We start from the raw sequence: 24,500 nt of genomic DNA on the forward strand, positions 1-24,500 counted from the left end.
CCTGATAGCAAATAAAGCATTGATTATCCTACTGCCCACAACAAAACGCTTCACAGAGACATGATTTATGATTAATTATGTAATGTCACACAATTATGTATGTAGTATTTAATGACTGGAGAAAAAAAAACACAGCAGATGATTAAAATAAGCATATGAAAAGCACTATGAAGTAAACAAGCACTTGTAAACTCGAAGTACACGGAGTAAAGCACGATACATGTAAAAACTAGAGATTATTTAATTTCATTTAGTACATCCTTCTCTCGTGATGTATAGAAATGGCAGAAATGTAGCTATTGGGAAAATTCACAATTTTTTTGCTAAATGTGTGAATCTCACAAAAACTGTCAAGGCCACAAAATTAAAAGAGAGAAAAAAAACTGTAAGTTTTTGCATGAAGAAAATAGACATTTTTAGGACCACCACAATTCTTTAGGCTTTTCATAATTTATCACTTTTTCCTTTTGATTTTGGAATGCAATAATACATTTTTTTTCTTTCTTTCTTAAAAAAAAAAAAAAAAAAAAAAAAAAGCAAATATCAGACACAGTATCTTTTTGGCCAGGTCAGTTCATGAAGAAATATAGGTAGTGAATTATTAGGAGATACATTATTTATGAAGTCTCAATGGTAAAACCACACTGTGACATATTTCGTAAAAACTAGCATAACCCTCCAAATGCTTCATCTCACAGCAGATTGTGCAATGAGCTTTCCTCCTCGTTTCATTTCCTAGAATATCTTCATGCCTGTTCCTCTCTTGATTCCTGGTACATATATCTCTATGTTTTGTCTTGATTCCTGGTCACTCTATGTTCCATTCTCTGGAGAGCTAGAGGAAGAGCAGACAGAAGAGGAAGAAGCTAGATGTTCCTTATGGTCTCCAGTCCCCGCCCCTTTAACTCTCCACTGGAGGATGCAGGTGTCTTTCCCGCCCATCGACAGAAGGTGACTGTCATTATGTGTGAAACGAACGTTGGTCACATGACTGCCATGGCCCTCATACTTATAACTTGGAGCCTGACAGAGAGATCAGGGAATTAATTATTAATGTCTTGCAGTATAAACAAACACTTTCCCTGACATATTACCTGATAGAGTAAATACGTGAATTATTAATCTGCATACAATACATACTACATCTGGCCTGTTATATCAAAGTTTAATGCATTGTTAAGCATACTGAGTCTAGTGAGATTTAAGGTTTCATTTTATTTCTATTCCAAAATGATCATTTCTTTGACTCTCAAATATTTCAGGCAGTGACTGACCTTTGGTTTGGGACATGGATACTGGAACAAATGAACCTTACAGAAGTCATCGGCTACTGCCACCATACTCTCACTGTGTGATCGACACAAGGCGTTGATGTCTGTCCCATCTGATCCCTCGAGCCACACACCTAGACAGCAATACAGTTTAGACAGTCAGCATACCCATATACGTGCTTTCAGTGCACAGGACTTTAGGGACTCACAACATTTGGGGAATATACTTAATGCACATGCACCAGATGCATAAACACTCGAGTACACATGATGAAATATGAATTAATAATAATAATAATAAATAAATAATATTAATTTATATGATCTAACACATACAAACACTTAGATTTTCAAAAAACAAAACAATTTTTTTTTTTTTACATTTGAACAAAAGTAGGTTAAATAATATTAAATGTGACCCTGGACCACAAAACCAGTCATAAGGGTCAATTTTTCGATATTGAGATTTATACATCATCTGAAAGCTGAATAAATGAAAATCTGGAATCTAAGGGCGCAAAAAAAATCTAAATATTGAGAAAATCACCTTTAAAGTTGTCCAAATGAAGTTCTTAGCAATGCATATTACTAACCAAAAATTACGTTTTGATATATTTACAGTAGGAAATTTAAAAAATATATTTATGGAACATGATCTTTACTTAATATCCTAATGATTTTTGGCATAAAAGAAAAATCTATAATTTTGGCCCATACAATATATTTTTGGCTACTGCTAGAAATATACCCCAGCGACTTAAGACTGGTTTTGTGCTCCAGTGTCACAAATGTTAAATAATACTGGTTATTAAAGCAAGATAGAGTTGATTTTGGACTTCATTACATTCAGAAAAGTTTATGTTGTGTATGTGCAAATTAAAAATGAACAAATCAAAAGAAAACCGGCCAGCATATAGCAATGTTTTTTTTCCCACCTCCACTCAAAAAGAAGTTTGACACTGACACAAACATTAATCAATGAAAAAAAAAAGGTTTTCTCTCACCCATGACATGGAATCCAAGCACACAGGTATAGGATGCCCACTTTCGATCTTTACTCTCAAACCGGTTCCTCAACAGCTTGCAACCGCTTGCAACGTCCCCTTTTTCCACAAACATAAATGCACAAAATGCACTATCATTTATATTACTCATTGTCTTCTGTGAATATGTTTCTGTATCATGAACTCAAGCATGCAGCCTTACAGTATAGAATTTCATAATCGCCAGAGTTGGACATGACGTATTTTCCATCTTTGGACCAGTCAAGGTGAGTAATGAAGCTGGAGTGCCCCTGAACATACAGGGAAGTGTTTAGCACACAAACAGACTGCTATAAATCATTACAAACAACAAACAACCACGGCAAACCAGTATTAAACAGTTTGGCATCATTTAGAATACTTGACCCAAATGCTTGGCTTACTGTGCACTTTCCGAATCGTGTATAGCGCCGGCCACCCTCAGTGACGTTGTAAATGTAGATGAAGTTGTCATGGGAACCAACTGCCAAAAAGCTGCCATCTGTGTTTTGGTAAGCAGTAAAATATAAGCTATTGACCGTAAACAGGCTTATAAGAGCTACAGAACAATTTACATGCGGTAAAAGCTGCCACATTGAAACATGCCCTATGTGCCACAAACAGCTATCGCTTTTTCATTTACTAATAAATGTAATAAGGTTCACTTTTGGGAAAAAATGTAGTTCTGTTTTATACTGTGCCCTTTATTATTGTGATTTTGTTGACCTCTGACCTGGTGAGTATCTCATTACGGACAGCTGCTCATTGCCATCAGTCAAATCGGACACCACTTCTTTGGTTTGCAGATCCAGTACAACCCATCTATATAGATAAGGGTTTAAAAAACATCATAAAGCCATTAAAAGGGAACATTTCACTGTAAAAAGCTTACTATAAAACTGAAGTGGAAACTATCATCAACTGTGTTGTAAATGTTTTACCTTCCAGTACTCAGTCCAACAGAGACAACAGCTCCATTTGGGCTGAAATCAGCACACAGACCAGATTCCTAAAAGTGATACAAATTAATGTTTCATTCTTTGTCACTTTACAGTGTGTTTATGATAATATTGGAAGAAATATTTAAAGGTGCACCAAAATAAACGTTTTACAGTTAAATAAGTGAATATTAATATTGCCAAATATGTTTAAAATTATGCACAATCGAATTATTTCAGTGATATCTGTGGTGTAAACAAAACTCTATACTACATACACTGCCATTCAAAAGTTTGGGGTCAGTACTCTCTCTCTCTATATATATATTTTTTAATTCCTATTTTTAATAAATGCTTTTCTTTCTATTCTATTCATCAAAGAATCCTAAAAATGCATCACAGTTTTCACAAAAATATTAAGCAGCACAACTGTTTTCAACATTGATAATACTAAGAAATATTTCTTAAGCAGCAAATCAGCATATTAGAATGATTTCAGAAGGATCAGACTGGAGTAATGATGCTGAAAATTCAGCTTTGCATCACAGCAATAAATTACATTTAATAACATAGAAAAATATACAGTTATTAATATAATTTTTTATTATTATCTATATTATTTTAGTTATTCATATATAAAAATATGAAGTTATTATAAATTGTAATAATATTTTACAATGTTACTGTTTTCACAGTATATTTTAATCAAACAAATGCAACCTTGGTGAGCATAAGAGACTTCTGCACTTTAGTGTTAGGGTGTTGAGACTAAATTAATATATCTCAGTAATGCTCATATTATCAAATACCTTCAGTTGTTTACTTCTACTCTATTCCAAGCATATTGCATGATGCAGAATCCATACCAACAGGTGTCAGTACAAAGTGTAGTATACAGCCAGTGGCACACACACACACACACACAAAAAACCTAGTGCACCTTTAAAACAGTTAGTTTCCTGTGACCTCTCTGACCTCTAGTGTTGTGCACCAGTCCAGTTTGTGGTCCTCTGCATTCCACACACACACCTGACGATCATTTCCACAGGTAAGAAATATGTTCTGAGTGTGATGTGTGGCCAGACCCCACATTTCATCCACATGACCCTGTCGATTCAATACACTTTTTTAGATTCACTTAGGAGCACGCTACAAGATCCACACTCGTTTTTTTTTTTTTATAAATGAAAGTTAACTTTATTGTCGATTCTTAATTGACATCAATACCCCTATTCAGACATTCAATGTTGTTGTATACTTGCATATAAAAACTATGTATATTATTTACATATAAATCCAATATATCTACCTGTACAATAGCCACAAACCCATCCGAAAATGTTCCTCTTAGGATTGCATTTCGTGTTGTGCCAACGAGCAGTTCCTCTCCATCTACATCTGCAATGGTGCGGACTGCACCAAATTTCTCAGGAATCTGGAAGAACAAAGACCATCATTCAAGAAGTTGTTGACATATATAAACTCTATAATTGTATAAACTCATATATAGCTGCAAACACACAGTTTCAAAGATAATAGAGATTCACGTTTCACCTCACACTCTCTTTCAGGGGCCAGGTCTGCGCTCCAGCGGATGATCTTGCGGTCCTTGCCGCCACCGCTGAGTATAGCTCCACCCTGCAGGACGCACATAGTGAAAACACTGCCCTCGTGAGCACGCGTCTGCTTCATGATCTGAAATGTCTCTGCAGGCAGGGAGAGAAGAAAAACTGGTGAATTTGAAAAGAAGGACAGTATCCATTGTGTATCAAATAAGTAATACAGGTTATATTAACACAATTTAATAAAAAAAAAAATATTTAGTTAAAAGACCAAAAATAATATACTATCTTGTTTGAATATAAACCTTAAAATAAAATGAATCGTTTTAGATGCTACAAATAAATGTAATCAGCACAACATTATAAGTGAAAATATGAAAGATGGATATTTATTTAGATGTTAAAGGGGTCCTATTATGCTTTTTAACTTTTTTAATTTTAGTCAGCCACATTTCATCCACATGACCCTGTCGATTCAATACACTTTTTTAGATTCACTTAGGAGCACGCTACAAGATCCACACTCGTTTTTTTTTTTTTATAAATGAAAGTTAACTTTATTGTCGATTCTTAATTGACATCAATACCCCTATTCAGACATTCAATGTTGTTGTATACTTGCATATAAAAACTATGTATATTATTTACATATAAATCCAATATATCTACCTGTACAATAGCCACAAACCCATCCGAAAATGTTCCTCTTAGGATTGCATTTCGTGTTGTGCCAACGAGCAGTTCCTCTCCATCTACATCTGCAATGGTGCGGACTGCACCAAATTTCTCAGGAATCTGGAAGAACAAAGACCATCATTCAAGAAGTTGTTGACATATATAAACTCTATAATTGTATAAACTCATATATAGCTGCAAACACACAGTTTCAAAGATAATAGAGATTCACGTTTCACCTCACACTCTCTTTCAGGGGCCAGGTCTGCGCTCCAGCGGATGATCTTGCGGTCCTTGCCGCCACCGCTGAGTATAGCTCCACCCTGCAGGACGCACATAGTGAAAACACTGCCCTCGTGAGCACGCGTCTGCTTCATGATCTGAAATGTCTCTGCAGGCAGGGAGAGAAGAAAAACTGGTGAATTTGAAAAGAAGGACAGTATCCATTGTGTATCAAATAAGTAATACAGGTTATATTAACACAATTTAATAAAAAAAAAATTATTTAGTTAAAAGACCAAAAATAATATACTATCTTGTTTGAATATAAACCTTAAAATAAAATGAATCGTTTTAGATGCTACAAATAAATGTAATCAGCACAACATTATAAGTGAAAATATGAAAGATGGATATTTATTTAGATGTTAAAGGGGTCCTATTATGCTTTTTAACTTTTTTAATTTTAGTCAGCGTGTAGTGTGTATGTTTGGGCATAAAAAAGATCTAGAAAGTTACAAATCTCAAAGTCCACTCCAAAGGGAGATATTAAGTTTTTTTAAAATCCCTTTTCAAGAACTACAACGAACAGCTCGTTTGGACTACAGCGTTTGTTTTCCGGGCTTTGTGATATCGCAAAGCGGCTCATTGGAATATCATTACAAAGAATTCCCACCTACAGAAATTCAAATGGTTGGGGGGTGGGGAGGGGCGAGGTTGTGGTTAGAACACTTGGTTGAGTGAGTGCATCAGACGAGACGACGAAGAAGAAGTGCTGCTGCAGAGTTAGTGCATCAGAGAAAACCAAGAAGAAGAGCTGCTGTGCTGTAGCGTCAAATTTTCTGCATGTCTAGAACAATTCTTACAAGTACAACACGACGCTGAGCATTATAACCCCAGTTTGCTATTGTGGGCTGCGCATTTTACTGAGGACAGCTTCCACAACATGAGGGAGTACAGTGCCTGCCGCATTCGCCCAAAAACTTTTGTTGAAAGACGGAGCAAGGGGCGTTGCAGAACTGAAACACAGTCTAAGCTGTTCACCAATCACAACGCACTGGGACAGCTAACCAATCACAACACATTTTGTTTTTTCGGAAGGCGGACCTTCATCAAAGCCGGAACTAATCGAGCTGTTTGTGCCAGGCTGGGGAGAAAGGTAGTTTAATAATGTAAATTATGTGAAAAATAATGCGTTTTTCGAACCACCAAGCATGAGAGCATGTTCTAGTACACCCCCAAAACAAAATCAAGACTTTGTAAAAGAGCATAATAGGACCCCTTTAAAGACTAGACAAGACACTTAAAATTGCGATGTTAGGAAGTAACGTCACATAATTTCTTTCGTATTTTAACATACAACCAAGTGAAACTGATTATTTAATATAAAAATTGTAGGGCGGGGACTCTACGGTTGTTGATTAGATTGAGGTAGATGATTGGGCGAAATACGGCACCAGAGATGTTTCACTGGAAGACCGAGTTGGCATTCTGATGCAAAATTACAAGGTCATCTAATCTCTAATGTTAGATGAAAACTGATACAGTACTGATTAATATTGTGAATCCGTAGTAATACTTAAAATGGAAGTCTATCAGGTAAAAATGAAGAAATCATTTTGCATACCCTTTGCTCCTTTCCCTAATGTTTTGATATCAGCAGCTGATTTTCCCCATGTGAGAATGTTCCCCTCAGAGTCTCCTGTCAACACATCACCCGTAAGACTGAACACGAAGCACAGGACGAACTTGGGCTTCTTGTATTTCTGTTAATGAAACAATAAACAAAATCACAAACACTAACGAATACCAAACAATGTGAATTCACAAGATCCTTCACAAATCATTCTAATATGCTTATTTGGTGTTTAAGAAACATTTCTTATTATTACCAATCAATTTTATTGTGGAAATTTCTGTGCATTTTATTTTATTTTACAGAAATACAGTTCTTTTGTAACATTATAAATATCTTCACTGTCACTTTTTATCAGTTTAAAGCATCCTTGTTGAATAAAAGTATTAATAAAAAAAAAAAAAACCATCCTGACCCCAAACGTTTGAAAGGCAGTGTACTTCAAAAAATAACATGATTCTACTATAGTACCATGTTCAATAAAATATGGTAATACCATTGTACATTTTTGTAAGTGAGTTGCTATTAATTTACAAAATGTCTTCCCATTTTCATACACGAAAAAGGAAATTATACCAAATTTACATTGGAGGACAGTCAACTTGGTGGCCAGATATGGACTCACTCCAAAGATGCCCTGTTTCTTGGTCAGTGTGCCAGCGCTCATGGTCCAGAAGTAGACGTGGGACTTGCCACAGGAGATGATGTTGTTGGTGTCTGTTGGGCTGAAGTCCACCGCCAAAACTGCCTCATTAGTGTTCTGAAACAAACATACATAGACACACACTGTGAAGACATATGGTTTTCCACAGTATATATATGACTGTATATATATATATATGATGTATATATATGATGTTATTATAGGAGAAAAGCTACAATTCAACTTCAAACATCCAGTCAATCTGCAGCTGCAATAGCAGCTCATGTCAGTTTAATGACAGAAAATGACTGTAATTTGCCTGTAGCATTAAAAGGTGTAATCCAGAAACTGTAAAAACATCTTCAAAGCTCCGCAGAAGATATTGTCATTGCTTATGATTTCTAAATTGTTCAGGCTCTTTAATTTTGTACTGCAACCATGTTCTGTGTATTCATCTTTCTTTTTTCAGTACTATTGTTTCCAGAATTGCGCCACAAAAATTCTCCAAACATACATTTTGAAGGCTTGTGAAATTTTGGTAGATATTTATTGCAAAATGACTTAAAAAAAATAAACCAATTCATATTGAGATGAAAATCTAGATTAACTCAGTCAGCAAACAGAACTCCCTTGACAAAGCATTGTGCTATTCAAAGTCCAACTACTTCCTAAATCCATTAGCAGCACAGCCCAAAAATAAAACACGAGGAAGAAAGATTACTTCATACAAAAGGCCAGTCCTAAAAACACTCACAATCACTCACACAAATCTACTGTAAAATATTGGCTCAAACCGCTCATGCTGAAGAAGAAAGAAATATTTAGGACAAAGGATCCAACAGAGCTAAACAACCACCCACAATAAAACTGACGGCTTTACAGAACGCAGGCAGTTGGCTGTATATTCAGTCAAGAGCTGCTGAAATAATCACTAGGATCTTAAAAAGTAAAATACATTGTGAAACAATTTAGGACTATTTCAGACATGATGGAGGGTCGAACCTGGAGTTTTTATTAGGAAATACTGTGTGCTTGAAAAGATATTGCTAGTTTACTAATCATGAGAATGTAAGCTATATCCATGTAGCTTCGTGTAGATATTGTAATGGTAGAAAGTATATACCGAACATGCATTTCTGTGTGTTTGTGTGTGTGTGTGTATGTAAACACACCTTGACTTCAGTATGCTTTATGTTTTTATTCCAGTCCCACACAGAAAGCATGTGCTCATTAGAATCGTCGATCACACAGAGGAATGTACCAGCATCCTGTAACAAGAAAAAAATAAAAATCTACCAGTCAAAATAAAAAAATTCCCAACATTTTTGAAAGAAGTCTCTTATGCTCACCAAAGCTGCATTTATTTAATTAAAAAATACAGCAAGAACAATCATTTTGTAAAATATTATTACAATTTAAAAAAAAAAATTATATTTTAATATATTTTAAAATGCATTTTATTCCTATTATAGCAAAGCTGAATTTTAAGCAGTCATTACTCCAGTCTTTAGTGTGATGTGATCCTTCATAAATCATTCTGGAGCTTCTTAATATTATCAATATTAAAAAAGCAAAAAATAAAAACTTAATTAATTAATCAATTAACAATATATAAATTATTCAACAAATTATTCAAATAGAAAACAGTTTTAATTCTAATAATATTTCACAATATAATGTTTGTGTATTTAGTTATTTATAATTGAAATTGTACTATTCCAAAAGACTGCCACATGCCAATGTTTATAGTCCAGAAATGTTTGTGAAGTGATTTGGATCCTGGATTATAGTATTATTTTACATTATTTAATAATTATTGGTAACACTTTATTTCAAGGTGTCCTTGTTACACGTTACATGTACTTACTATTCTAATAACAATAAATTATGTATAATTACATGCAAGTAACCCTAAGCCAAACCCTAACCCTAACCATATAGTAAGTACATGTAGTTAATTAATATTACTCAGTACTTAAATGTATAATTACACTGTAACAAGGACACCTTAAAATAAAGTGTAACCTAATTATTTATATTCTGTATGTTTAATACATGTGAACAACAGTCTATTCTTTCCGTCTGCTATGTTTGAACTGGAAAGAATGCAAAATGGGAGGAATACTCACTGAACTGGAAAATGCTACGGCTCCGACACCTCGTTCAAATGTTCCGAGGCCGATCTGTTGCAGCGTCACTAGCGTTTTGGAGTCCCAGATGTGCACAATTGGCTGAAGAGGCTGACGAAGACACATGCACACACAGAAAGCATACGCGGGTAATTGGCTCATAACATGAACATGAGGTTTGCTTGTTTGTTTGGTTTATTTGAGACGCTAGGTTAAAGTTTTTATGATTGTATAACACACTGTTTTACCATTTAATCACCATTTTGCCTTCACTAGTTAATTTACATTTACATTAATGCATTTAGCAGATGCTTTTATCCAAAGCAACTTACAAAAGAGGAACAAGAGCAATTCGCCAATTGAAATGGCTCTGCGTCATCAAATAAAAATATTTAAATGTAATATGAGGTCATAAAATCTACATGCATGCAAATAATAATAGAATTAGTAAAATGCCAGATAAAATAGTTTTTATATGTAGCATGACACATTTTCGACCACAATTTTGACTTCCCAATATTTTGTCAAATAACACATGAATTATTTACACTGTCAAAGTGAAAAATACATGATATCATCACATCTTGTTAATCAGTAAAATGTGATTTATTTATACGTGTATCTCACCTTGCCATCTTTGTCTACTCCTGCTGTCTGTCCGGATGCTACACGCACCTTGTCTGGGTGGATGGCAAGACTACATGTAAAAAAAAAAAAAGTAAGAACATAATAATCAGAAAGAAATTAGGTGCACATCTAAATAACTCACCACTTCACTCACCATCTGACACAGTCTGTGTGCTTCTGATAATGTCTTTGTGTTTGGTTGCTGATATGATACAGAACCACCACACACGCAATAAAATAAACTGCTTCTCCAGAAGGCAACAGGTAAAGATTTGCTCGACAGTCCCGTCCCCGGTAACCATAGCTGAAAATAAAAAGGTCAAGGAACATTTGCTAATATTTATGCATTATATAAAGGAAATCGAATTCACTGTGCTTAGCAACGTGAGGTAAAATAAGATTTTCGGAAAAAGATGATTGATACTGTGTCCAAAATAACCAAGGGAACAAGTATTTTGTTCTTCTTGGGTATACTCCCCAAAAATATGAAATTGAGAAAGCATAAGCCGAGTTAAATGAGTAATGTTCTATGTATTGGAAGAATATGTCCTGTCTTTCAATACGTCAACAGCTAAGGGAATTGTCTGCATATTTATCAGTTTAAAAATACAGCTGATTAGGCATAAAACTGATACATTTAAAAAAAAAAATGCATCAGGATTTTTTGTGATGCAATCATTTTTATTTTATAATTACTTTTAATTTATATGAAAGCAAATTCATTTATAACTTAATTCATTTTAATTAATTAAAATGTAATTAATTAATAAAAAAATAAATGATGAAAGAATTGCTCTAGGATACACCCAATCCAGCTCCAGTTTCTGTGAGGGGAGATCCATTCTCAGCTCCTCGTAGTTTAGAATGTTTGAAGGAATGTACATTGTGATTGGTCGTCCACGGATGAACATCTTGATTGACTGACCTGTGAGCAAAATAAATGGGAGAATGCACAACATGAAAATGCAAATGACTCTGATGTTTACAGTTGCAACGAGTACTATAATTTGGATTTGTTAACTTCAAGAATACAATTTATATAACTTAAAAAAATAAATATAAGGGTTTCTAATACAATATTTTATACAAGAATATTTTCAGGCAACAATTAGTTAGAATGAAAACCATGACTGAAACCTACTCTGAGTTCCTCTCCTGGACCCCTGAGATCCTGTTAAAAATAAAACACAAACAAACATCATCTCTGCAGCTGCAAAACACATTAGGAATTCCTGCAGCCCAACTGCACTCCAACTGACTGACAGGGAGCTCCAGTGAGAACACCTCTCTGACTCATCGGTGTCATTGGTTCTGGACTGCACTGAGGGGGAAAAGGCCTTTTTAAAAGCAATGAGGCAAGCAAGTGATCTGTGTGTCTACTGCAATAGAATGAAATTAAAAGCAATAGCCAGAAACTAATAATCAAAGTCTGCATCACAACATCACTGTGACCTTCGAGGATCTTTTATATAATACGGGTTGTTTTAATACAAGAGAAAGAGGGAATATCCCATATTCCGCAGAAGCATCTTATGGTTTTGATTTTAAACCACATATGACTCCAGAAGGACCCTTATGTCAATGTTATCAGATAGATGTCGCCCAGGTGATGTCGAAACAACATTCCATAAACGTGTCAGTTTCATCCCCGAAGGAAAAACAACATATGTTTGATGTTGAGCGTAGTCACGATATTTCAAACAAACCCCCTTCCCACCATTTACTTTTCCCAGCCATTAAATAGTGTAGGTGAATAAATTATTAAAACGGCACACGCACACAAATACAACGGCCAATGCAGTGCTGTGAAAAGGTGGTGTGAATATCTGGCACGCAGGGAAAGGGAAACAGACATCCATCATCCTGGACAGAAAACTAGAGTAGTGCTGTTGCATAACCAATGAGAGTAACTTTCCAGCGTGAGCACAAGCACTCCTGTGTCTCACTGCTGAAGGAAACCGGCATCTGTACATGCATAACGAATAAACAAACAAATAAATACATAAAGACTAGACATGAGGCCACTAATGGCTTGTTACAGTAATTAAAATTTGGTCACTGCACCTCAATGCATTTAGACAGAATCTGCTCTCTAATCTATTTTTATTCAGTTATGAATTGGGTTTTCCACCTGGGGTCCATGATGCTACTGAAAGGGGTCTGTGTATTGATACACTACCTTTCAAAAGTTTGGGGTCAGTAAGATTTTTTTAAAGAAATTACTACTTTTATTCAGCAAGGATGCATTAAACTGATCAAAAGTGATGGTAAAGACATTTATAATGTTACAGAGGATTTCCGTTTCAAATAAATGCTGCCCTTTTGAAATTTGTCTTATTCAAAGTATCACGGTTTCCACAAAAATAATGAGCAGCACAACTGTTTTCAACAATATAATAATAAGAAATGTTTCTTGAGTAGCAAATCAGCATATTAAAATGATTTCTGAAGGATCATGTGACACTGAAGACTGAAGTAATGATGCTGAAAATTCAGCTTTGCATCATAGAAATAAATTACATTTTAAAATAAGTTAAAATAGAAAACAGCTATTTTAAATGGTAAAAATATATTACATAATATTACTGTTTTTACTGCATTTTGCATCAAATAAATGCAGCCTTGGTGAGTATAAAGAGTCTTCTTTTAAAACTTTTAACAAATCTTTTGAACTGCAGTGTATAAACACAGAATGGGCTGTGATTACTGAGGGTGACTAAGTTCAATCATTTCTGGTGCAACTGTGTTTTTGCAATGAAAAAATAAAGGAGAGATTCAAATATTTTATGAGATGCAATTCCTCAGCGAGTGATTTAGCTTGCTGATAGTGTGCTCTGCTTTAGTGTGCCAATGGTCAGCATAGAAAAACTGTCTGAGAAGTTTTGCTTTCTAATTGATCTAATTTAAAGTACCACCGCTGCAGCAATCAAATCAGCACTTGTGTATAAATTCACTGCATTCATCAATAAATATCAAGACAATTATTGCGTGCTATGAGCAATGTTCCATTATTCTGAATCCATAGGTTTATATGTGAAGTAAGAGATTAAAAGACAGTATGTAACAGATTTTTTTAAATAATAATAAAAAAATGATTCAAGAAATTAAAACCTGACAATCCTGATTGTGGGAAACTGAACAGACAATGACTACATGTTGAGTGAAAGGTTAAAAGTGTCTTATATTCGTAACACATGACAGCTTTTCCAGTAATCTAGCACACCACAAGGAATGAGAATAGAAAGAAGCATTGTAAACGGCATAAGTAACTGACTATCTCTATATAAGAGGCAGAAGTTACTTGGAAACTGAAGTAGAAAATGAGACAACACTGGCCTAATGCAAGCCTGGATTGTGACAAAGCTAGGCTGCTAAGATCAATGCTGTTTAGAAATGCTCATAAAAGATGAATGAAGAAAAAGAAGGTGAGAGAACGAGAGAGACGCCTTGTTACCTGTACTGGAGATAAGGTCTTTTGCTCGGCTGTGGAGACAAACACATCAATTCATTAGTGAATGAATCATTTAACATAGTGAACATAGAACATACATACATATACATTAACACGGCAGTCACATCAACCCTTCAGTTCAACTTTCACAAATCTTATTGTTTATTTTTTTAACATCATGCCAGCTTCTTTAACTATTTTCATGTTGAAAACCAAACTTGAGCTATACATTTTAAAAGAGAATAAGATATATTTAAGTCCCATTTTGCAGGAAATTCCATGATAACAAGGTTCCCATGAAATGCACAGAAAAATGTAATTTTAACTTAAAGAAATATTTCACCCAAAAAAGAAAATTTGGAACAGATTTGGAGAAATGAAGCATTACATCACTTAGCTCACCAATGGATCCTCTGCAGTGAATGGGTGCCGTCAGAATGAGAGTCCAAACAGACAGAGGATCCAGTGGTGAGCAAGTGATGCAATGCTAAATTTCTCCAAATCTGTTCTGATGAAGAAACAAACTCATCTACATCTTGGATAGCCTGAGGCTGAGTACAATTTCTGCAAATTTTCATTTTTGGGTGAACGATTCCTTCTCTATCTCAATTAAAACCATCTGTGGCACTCTGCCGATTAACACTAAATCATTTTCACTCATCCCACTTAAATTAAATAAATTAAGCACAATGGAAATACTAGGTGCCTTACATTTTGCCTGATGGGTTGCACACCTTTCTTCAATGGGCCAACTGATAAAACCTGGTAACTTTTTACATGATATCCAAACAAGGATGGACATAACAACCGTCTACGAAGTGTTGTTTACATTGAGGAAACTCCACCCACAGTAAAGGATGATTTAGGCAACTTTACAACTCAAAAACACATATCTTATTAAATAAACATTGTAAATGCTTTAATAAAAATATCCTTTGTAACCCTCTGGTACACTTGCCCCACAGACATCCATTGTACATGCATTGTACAGTTCTATAAACTGAGGGATGAGTCACGCAGATTTTCTGTGGAAACCGACAGCATCTCATAGATTGTGCTGATAGAACTTAAATTATTTACTTTGAAATATTCCGCTATGTGAAAGTGCATGCTTGAACAAAAAAAAAAAAAAGTCTCTCACCTCTCCAGACTTGGAGACCGTGTGAGTAAGTTTGTAGAGGAGGCCGCTTTCTTAGAAAGCCGCTGTTTGGTCTTGTCTTGGGAGTCTCTGCTTTTCTCACTGTTCCTCCTCACCCTGATCTCAAGAAGAGACATTAGTTACTCTCTGCATGCGGCATGAAATCAGATTCACAGAGCGCATGCAAGTAGTCATCAATGCAGATATGAGCATGCGAACATGCAGTAACAGAACTGACAGAATGTGCTTAGCATGTTTTCATTTAAGAGTCCCATCAAGTTTGGATATGTGCAGCATGCAAATGCACCCACATGATCAAACCCACTACCCACAATCACCCACAATCATGCAGACAAAACCATGCAAATAAATCAGATATCAGTGATTAAATGCAATTTTTAAGTCACAATGGATTTGATCTTATGTGTGTAGAAGTATGAGTCTGTGCTCACTGAGGGATTGTTTCCTTTAGCACGCCCTATTTCCTGTTCTTCTGAATACCCTTAGAGGCATCCAATAAAAGCTACATGAAACAGGAAATATCTGTGGTCATGTGATCAATGATGATACTTGCGGTGACAGATAGAGAAGTGAAACTCAGCTGATAAAGGGGGCTGTCCACTCTTAAATAATGCTGAATTCTGTCACACTTTATATGGCACATTTTACATGGTAGTCGAAACGAGCATTAGACCAACACACTACCTAGACTGTTCACTCAATATCTGACTCAAAATAGACAATATTTTAGAAAGTCTTGTAAATTGATAATGCACAAATATTTAATAAAATAAGTGTTCATTTAATTTTTGTCTAATTTCCTTTTTGTCTGATGCAGTTTACAGTTCAAAAGTAAGACTTTTAAAAATGTTTTTCAAAGTCTATAATGCTCTACAAGGCTGCATTTATTTGATCAAAAATACCGTAAAAACTGTGATATTGTGAATAATTATTACAATTTAATACTACTGTTTTCTATTAGAAAATATTTTGAAATGTAATTTATTCCTGTGTTGACAAAGCAGAATTTTCAACAGTTTGCTGCTTAATATTTTTGTGGAAAGGTGAAAAATGTTTTTCCTCCAAAATTTGTTGATGAGTAGAAAGTGCAAAAGAACAGTATTTATGAGAAATAGAAATCTTTTGTAAAATTATAAACGTGTTTACTGTCACTTTTGCAAAATAATTTATTTACTTATTTATATATATTTTTTTTTCAGAAAAAAAAATCTTACTGATTGGTAGTGTAAATAAAAGTGAATGTGTAATATAAAAGCAAATGTGTGTGTGTACATATATATATAGATACACATATAAATTATGTATTAATATACATTTGAAAAACATATATCACAAATATAATATAACATAACAATTTTTTTTATATCAATCCTGTTAAAAAAACAATAAAAGTCAAATTAAAGAAAAAATGTATTGGCAGAAAACAGTCTGAACAAGGTAAACTATGTGTTTCCTAACTTCATTTTGAATGTAACATATGGTCAATGTCCACATAATCAGTGCATAGGACTTGTTATGCATTTAACATTCAAATGTGCCAGTGTGGTCCATGGTACGCTGATAGTTTCAGAGTTTATCTGCATGGAATGTTATTAAAACTGCACACTTGTTTACATTCAATGCTAATCCAGCAGAAGAGTGACAAGTTACAGACCACCATCTGAAATGGTCTTGTAAGTTAAGATGCTTGGGGGGGCACTATAGGTCATTTTTAACTTTCCGTCAACACAATCTCGTTCAGTGTCTCACACTGTTCATACTTTACCATGAATTAGTAATTAATTATGGCTAGCCGGGTTCTGGAATTTCATACTGTACATTTGTAAACCACACATTTACATACATTCTTTGGTCACATTTTGATTACTTCCCTCATACGCTGAAACTAAACAAAGCATGAATGTTTAACTATGCAAACATCGTTTAGTTTTGCCTGGTGCTCTGTTGCAAAACAATCTACCGCACCACATAACTTTGTAAACCCAATACCTCTTTTGCTTGATGTCCATGCAAGGATACCAGGAAGGGATGAGACATAATTATCTGTAAAGCACTGTTTACATGGAACAAGACGACTTATATCATTACATTTGTGGGAACCAAGAAGACATTTACATGAAAGACCACCCAAAGCATGCATGCAGATAAATCAGTCAATTAATCAAGAGATTTGCTTTGTTGATAAGATTAAGTGAGATTATATGATGGGTTAGTATGATTTCAATGCCTCAATCATGAGCTTTTGTGTTTCTGCAAAACCATGTTACAGACAAGATTCCAAGGAGCTGTTTTGACATATCTACTCAGGCATTCCTGTCAAAATGACAGCTTTTTGGCTTTAGCAGCGATCTCATATGTTCTGTATTCACCTGAAGGAGAGTCGACGGTTCTAGATGACAGTTATTATTGCGGAATGCTGTACTGTTCTTGCAACTGTGGTAACGGACATGCAAACTTAGCTAAATCAACACTGCAACTGAACAAACACTTGGTGTCAGCTGTCACTTTCCTACTAAAAACTCAAAGCTACAATCTCCAGAACTGCATCATCTGTCATCTGCATTTCCAAAGAAGTCAAAGCATTAACTATATCCAAAAATAATGTAAAGCTGTTCTCTTTAAAATAATTGAATGAATGCCAGAAGCACATCAATACAGTCATGGCCTGAAGCACTCTTAGGGATACAAACGTCTGTCTCTGGTATTACTAAAGGACTGATACATTACTGTGACAGCTCAACGGTGCAAGAAATTATTCCCAGGAAATCCACGAACATGCATAATGATCAAATGTATACCTTAAATGCAATGCAAGTCGCTTTGGATAAAAACAATTAAACGTCAATTAAAAAGTTATGCATTTTAAAAATAGCTCTTGAAATGTTACTAAAGTTTAAATGAACTTCAGTATCTATTTTGAAGCTATTTAAATTTGTTCATCCACTGGCAATGTAACAAGTTTCATACTAAAACTGACGTACAAACATCTACAACCTCAAGTAAAATCAGGGCTGACCTAAATTACACACTCCCACTGATTCCTTGACTATCCACTCATGCTTCTTTGTAAATATAGCTCAATCTGGGAGCCAAAACTGTCCCAACAAGCTGTAACTTTGGTTTGTGCAGCAACGTAAGCATTAATGTTAGGATTAACACCAAAACCAGAAGCAGTGAATTCAAGCAGCCAGCCAATGCTTGACTCCACTTTTGGGGGTCAACGCACAGCATTTTCTCTCCCTCTCGAATGGAGGAGAGTGGGCCTCCGTGTGGGCTGGATGCCGGCTCTTTTGGGGGTGCGGGCGAGGAGGACGTTGGCGTTTGAGGGCATGAACCCTGGCTGTCCTCGCTGCTTTTGCTCTGTTGTTGCTGAAGGGTTCTGATTGTGGTGGGCTGGATGGATTCTTCTACTATGGAGCTCCAGGTTTGGTCCTTCCCCATCTCTTCTTCAAAGGCATCTCCCTCCTCTCCACGGAGTTTGATCGGGGTTTCATCGATGAACTGGATGCTTTCAGGTAATGCATCCTCCAGGGAGAGACTCTGGATGGCCCGTGTCAGGGCCAGCGGGAGAGTCTCGTGATCGGGGATCCACGGTTCAGTCTGAGTGCACCTGTCGCTAGAGCTCGGTTTGTGGCTGGAAATGGTTTTAGCCCCGCCCTCCCCGTTTTCAGCTGTGTTTGAGATATGGCTAGATACACAAACAAAACAGAGTATTTACTCATCCTCATGTTATTCCAAACATCTATGACTTTCTTTCCATGGAACACAAACACAGATATTGCATAATATCCAAAATGCTTTTTTCAGGCTATAAAGCTTTAAAAAAAAGCATCATGAAAGTAGTCCATGCAACTTGGACACTACATGTCAAGTTTTCTGAAGCCATATGATAGCACTGAATGAGAAATAGAAGACATTTGCTAAAAAAAAAAACTTGCTGACCCAGTTGTCCAACACAATATACAAAGACCTCTCCATTTACTGTATTCTAAGATATTTTCAGCATTTCTGCTGTAATTATGACAAAGCTGCTTGGTTTCAAACTTTATTAATAGAAACTATTGATATATTAAATGAACCATGATTCTAGAAGTTTCAAGAACTGTATGTTCTTTAATAAAAACAACAGTCATCCCTGGACCGCTGGTTGAGAACCACTGGTTTATGGTGCTATTTGTTTTTTATGTATAGAGCTCAATGGCCTTAGTATCTCAAAATGGCACTTTTAGGTGTTCTTTTGAATATATTTCTTTGTGTTCAGCAGAAGAGTCATATGGTTTGGAATGACATGAGGATGAGTAAATGATGACAGAATTGATCATTTATGAATGAATTATTCCTTTCATTACTTTTTGTCACTATCCAGTGCTACTGGAACCAGTTCAGTGTTCATTATTCAATGCGGGGTTTAAACCAACAACCTTTCACCACAAAGCGACACCATAACAGTACAATAACGCAGACCTGCAGTAAACTTAAAAGAAGAACTGTAATTTACATTTTCCACCATACAAATGAGAAAATCTCATTAAAGTAACATTAATATTATAATGAACACAAATAACACAGTTTTCACTGTTCTCCCCTTTTCCCTGGATGCTGTTCAGAATGTCCCAAATATGCAGTTTGCCAAGGAATGTTGCTCTGCTTCTTTGTATTAAACGTGTGGGCGGCCAAACTGATTTTCACAAAGCTTTTCTTCTCAGTATCATCAAGCATATCTGAAACTTCAAGACGTAACTGAATTTAATTTGCAGATGACAGATATTTTGACAAATAACTGTGTGACTGTGAGCTGACTTTGTGTTTTCTGTAAAACCAGGTTTGTACTATAACTCCACATTTAATGTACTGAGACAGGAAATTGCTGTGGTGCCTTTCAAGCTAATTATTAAAGTAAATAACACTATCCAGAATCCTCTGCATACCTGTTGGATGTGTGGTGAAATCCATCAAGTGAGCTTGTAGACAGTCTGCACGGTTTAGAGAATCCATCCACATAACAGGACTGATTTAACACTCGGGCTGCAGCAGGGTTCACTGTACACACACATTTACATGAGTGAAGTCTCTTCATGGCAATAACTTTAATTCAGGAAAAACAATGCAATAAAATCTGTTGCAATACATTTAAAATACCAATAAACCTGTTGCAATGCCTTTATAGTAGCACACTGAAATCATTAACCCAAAAATAAAAATCTGCTGAAATCTGGCCATCCAAGATCTAGATTTTTTAAAATTGAAATCAGAACAGATTTAGAGAAATTTAGCATTACTTCACAAGACATTAATTGATGGACTAGAGTCGTGTGGATTATTGTGACGTTTTTATCAGCTGTTTGGACTCTCATTCCCATTCACTGAAGAGGATCCACTGGTGAGCAAGTGATGTAATGCTACTTTTCTCCAAATCTGTTCTGATGAAGAAACAAACTCATCTACATCTTGGATGGCCTGAAAGTGAAAATAATTTCAGCAAATTTTCATTTTTGGGTGAACTATTCCTTTAACAAACCTCTTACCAGCAATGAGCTGCTGTTTAAGCAGGGGTATCTGTTGGTCATGGAGGCGGAGTTTACGCAAGGCATCGGCCAATGAGGACTTCAGTAGCGTTATTTCATCTTCTTGTGCTTGGAGGCGCACCTCCATTAAAGACAGCCTGTCAGGAAACTCTGTGCTGCTTTCTGCAGACACATCATCTAGAAAACAACAATGAAAAAATTAAAATCACATAAAAAAAGATGACAAAACATGTCAAACTAAAAAAGGGGAAACAAAGATGCACTTTTTAAAATTAAAATCAGCATAAAAATAAAGGCAGAACAACATATACTTCTCTTTTGTATAATTACTTAAATACTTCACAGTTTAAACAATATATCATTATTTATTTGCATTATAGCAATGAGATGCAAAAAATAATAATTAATGGTTCTAAAAGAAGTATTCATTTTCTCTATGCAAAATGTCATGCTGATAATAAGTGTATGAGGTTTTGGTTATATGTGAGCTTTTTATAACCTAAAAATTAGCTTCTAAATCACTAAAACAAACAAACAAAAATAAATAAATAAATAAAAAACCGGATAGCCTACAGCTTCTTGATGTCTTATATCTGGGAATGTAGTAGAAACTGCATGAGCATAATTAAGAGTCTTTAGTGTAACTGCTACAGAATGAAATGTTCTGCCCTTTAGGCTTCAGCGAATTCTAGGCTTCTGCTCAATAGATGGGATGTGTTTGTTATATTTAAACATGGATATAGGTCTATTCTCCTTGTTACAATAGGCCACACAAAAACAAACATTTATATGCAACATTAAAACTATGCATGATGCATCATAAAAGCAGAAACATTAAAAACATTGTAAAATAATTGTGTAAAATACAATACAAAATACAAAAATATGTTTGTATTTTATATATACAGTATATCAGCATTGGCCAATAAAAAAAACATATAAATACAACTAAAAACATAAATAAACAGCACACTTTTCAATCACACATGTCAAGAGAAGCCTCTCATACTGGTGATATATACTGCTGACAAACCACATCAAAGTGGTGCAGTTAACACTCTAGTATTCCTGATATCCTCTCCCACAAACACACCCTCACCCCAACATACCCATTTCATTTTGCTTTGATCACCCGGAATTATTGACTAATGTATTTCTGCCACAAGATTTTTTCAAGCCTGAAGCATTTCCTCTTCAATAATAACTCTTTATTGAACGAATTACACAGAACTGAGCTACAGTAGTAGTGAACTACAATTGGGCCTCGGACTACTGTCTAGACAATGTCAATGATTTATTCAAAGCTGTCATGATGTGCTTTAAAGGATTAGTTCACTTCCAGAATACAAATTTCCTGATAATTTACCCACCCCCATGTCATCCAAGATGTTCAGGTCTTTCTTTCAGTAGCAGAGAAATTAAGATTTTTGAGGAAAACATTCCAGGATTTTTCTCCATATAATGGACTCCAATGGTGGCCAACAGGCTGATGGTCAAATTGCAGTTTCAGTGCAGCTTCAAACGGCTCTACACGATCACAAATGCACGAGACGTAAAAAGTATACTTTTTTATTTTTTTAGAAAATGACTGATGGTTTGGCTAGATAAGACCCTTATTCCTCGGCTTTGATCGTGTAGAGCCCATTGAAGCTGCACTGAAACTTCAATTTGGACTTTCAACCCATTGGCCACCATTGAAGTCCATTATGGAGAAAAATCCTGGAATGTTTTCCTCAAAAACCTTAATTTCTTTGCGACTGAAGACAGAAAGACATGAACATCTTGGATGACATGAGGGTGAATAAATTATCAGGAAATTTTTATTCTGGAAGTGAACAAATCCTAGGGGTGCTCCGATCAGGGTTTTTGAGGCCGATCACCGATCGAAGAAAGCAGTATCTGCCGATACCGATCACCGATCTTTTTAAAGCTTTCTTTTTATCATTTATAACTATTTATATTGATACTCCAATCAGCATTTATAGACAATTATTCAGGGCCTGAATTTCATTTATGAAAATGGGGGGAATTCCCCTCTTAGGTGACTCTTGTGAGAGGGGAAGCAGCTTTCACACAGGAGTCCGCTACTGATCCGTGGCTGTTTACTACAAACACAACATTTATCCATTATTTTGATTTCAAATCCAAACATTGTCACTGAAAATGCTTTTTCAGCATTGCAATTATTTTTTTACATAGTAGCCTACAGTAATACAATCTTTCACAGACCTGTTTAAACACAATAAATATAAGCAACACATTATTCAATGCTTTTTACTTTTGCATTTACTTATAGATTTCTATATTAAGTTGTTCAAGCAAGTGACAAAACATTTAAACTACTTTTCTTACATTATCACAAACTTACCATTGACAGAAATAGTGAGCTCTACTGCCTTTCCTTTTGCATTGAAATCTTTATTACAAGCAATCCTGCGGTTCATAAAGAACTTTTTAATTTTTTTCCTACCTCCACGAGTGCCATCTATTATTGCCTTGTTTATATAAAAGTGCTCTTTCCCTTTAAACCTAGCAGAAAAGCCAGGTGTGTTAACTGTGAAATACAGTAGACATTAATCATATGCATTTATGGTGTAATTACTACATTTTCGTGTCAATCCATGTTCATATTTACTGCATACAATGCGCTGTTACTTTAATTCAGTGCTTGCAGCGCAGCAAACATAGACTAGGTGCAGCAACGATTTCTGCACTGCTGCAGACGCACCGCTCCTGAACGCACTGCTGGACCGCAACTGTGTGCAGTGTGCACGCTTTATTCATCCGTTAACAGGAGCGCAGAAAATATATGCACCACATACGCACTGCAAACTTAGTAATGTGAACCTGGTGTTATGTGTGTGTGCTGCGAGTGTGCATGAGCGCAGGGTCTCCAGGAGAGCGAGCGAGCACTGAATGGTTAAACACTGGCAAGAATTAAAAAGTAATGCAATTTATAAACATTAGTGACGATGTGACACTGCCTCGATTGTGCAAGTGACAATTCCTGTGTCAACTGTGCAGCGTGCAGCTCGCTTTATAGTGCAGACGCGATGTGTGGTGATTTGAAGCCATTTGCGTATTTTGAGAAAGAAAGAGAGAGCGCGCGCGGTGATTCACTCACGCTGTTTGTGAAATTACGTCTCACACAAGGTTTTCAAATTACTTTACAAGTTATTTAATGAAGAAATATGTACCTCACCTTAGTGCTGGGCGGTATGACCAAAATTTTATATCACGGTATTTTTCAAAATTTACCGGTTTCACGGTACATGAAGGTATTTTTTTTTCATGCATGACCGGGTGTTAACCATATTTTCTACTGATTGAGAGAGGAAATACTGCAGTATATTGACTTAGAATGCCCTATTTGACTGTCATGATGAGTGAATATTGTCAAAAAATGCCACACTAAATAGTGACTAAACACGACTCCTTTTAATACATGTTAACCAGGAGTCACTCTCATTTATAATCGGCACTCGTCTACACTAAAGAGTGGCTATGCGGTTGTTTTGGCTATATTACTTTTTGTCTCATGCAGCGCACTGCCTGCGTCTGAGTAACAAACTAAAAAAAACAACAAACAAAAAATTGCATGTGATATTAACAGACGAACTACGCTCATATTTATAATTCCAAA

The 24,500-nt window shown here is 35.5% G+C and overlaps 1 protein-coding gene across 1 annotated transcript in view; it reads right to left on the minus strand.

The window, feature by feature from the left end:
- Positions 1–512: 512 nt before the first annotated feature.
- Positions 513–24,500, minus strand: part of eml3 (EMAP like 3) — a 38,105-nt gene continuing 14,117 nt past the window's right edge. The window contains exons 2-24 of the mRNA XM_016242110.1: positions 20,858–21,034; positions 20,261–20,372; positions 18,559–19,020; positions 15,315–15,428; positions 14,177–14,205; positions 11,864–11,893; positions 11,527–11,647; positions 10,877–11,026; positions 10,723–10,792; positions 10,096–10,206; positions 9,139–9,234; positions 7,949–8,083; positions 7,315–7,453; positions 5,708–5,859; positions 5,463–5,588; positions 4,207–4,338; positions 3,235–3,302; positions 3,027–3,115; positions 2,698–2,795; positions 2,478–2,565; positions 2,276–2,374; positions 1,275–1,405; positions 513–1,023 (exon numbers count right to left, since the gene is read on the minus strand). Coding sequence (XP_016097596.1) covers positions 814–1,023; positions 1,275–1,405; positions 2,276–2,374; positions 2,478–2,565; positions 2,698–2,795; positions 3,027–3,115; positions 3,235–3,302; positions 4,207–4,338; positions 5,463–5,588; positions 5,708–5,859; positions 7,315–7,453; positions 7,949–8,083; positions 9,139–9,234; positions 10,096–10,206; positions 10,723–10,792; positions 10,877–11,026; positions 11,527–11,647; positions 11,864–11,893; positions 14,177–14,205; positions 15,315–15,428; positions 18,559–19,020; positions 20,261–20,372; positions 20,858–21,034 — 2,939 coding nt within the window. The 3' untranslated portion in view covers positions 513–813. The remainder of the gene's footprint in view (positions 1,024–1,274; positions 1,406–2,275; positions 2,375–2,477; positions 2,566–2,697; positions 2,796–3,026; positions 3,116–3,234; positions 3,303–4,206; positions 4,339–5,462; positions 5,589–5,707; positions 5,860–7,314; positions 7,454–7,948; positions 8,084–9,138; positions 9,235–10,095; positions 10,207–10,722; positions 10,793–10,876; positions 11,027–11,526; positions 11,648–11,863; positions 11,894–14,176; positions 14,206–15,314; positions 15,429–18,558; positions 19,021–20,260; positions 20,373–20,857; positions 21,035–24,500) is intronic.

This window comes from Sinocyclocheilus grahami, unplaced genomic scaffold, assembly GCF_001515645.1.
Source record: "Sinocyclocheilus grahami isolate Dianchi unplaced genomic scaffold, SAMN03320097.WGS_v1.1 scaffold645.1, whole genome shotgun sequence".
NCBI classification, from domain to species: domain Eukaryota; kingdom Metazoa; phylum Chordata; class Actinopteri; order Cypriniformes; family Cyprinidae; genus Sinocyclocheilus; species Sinocyclocheilus grahami.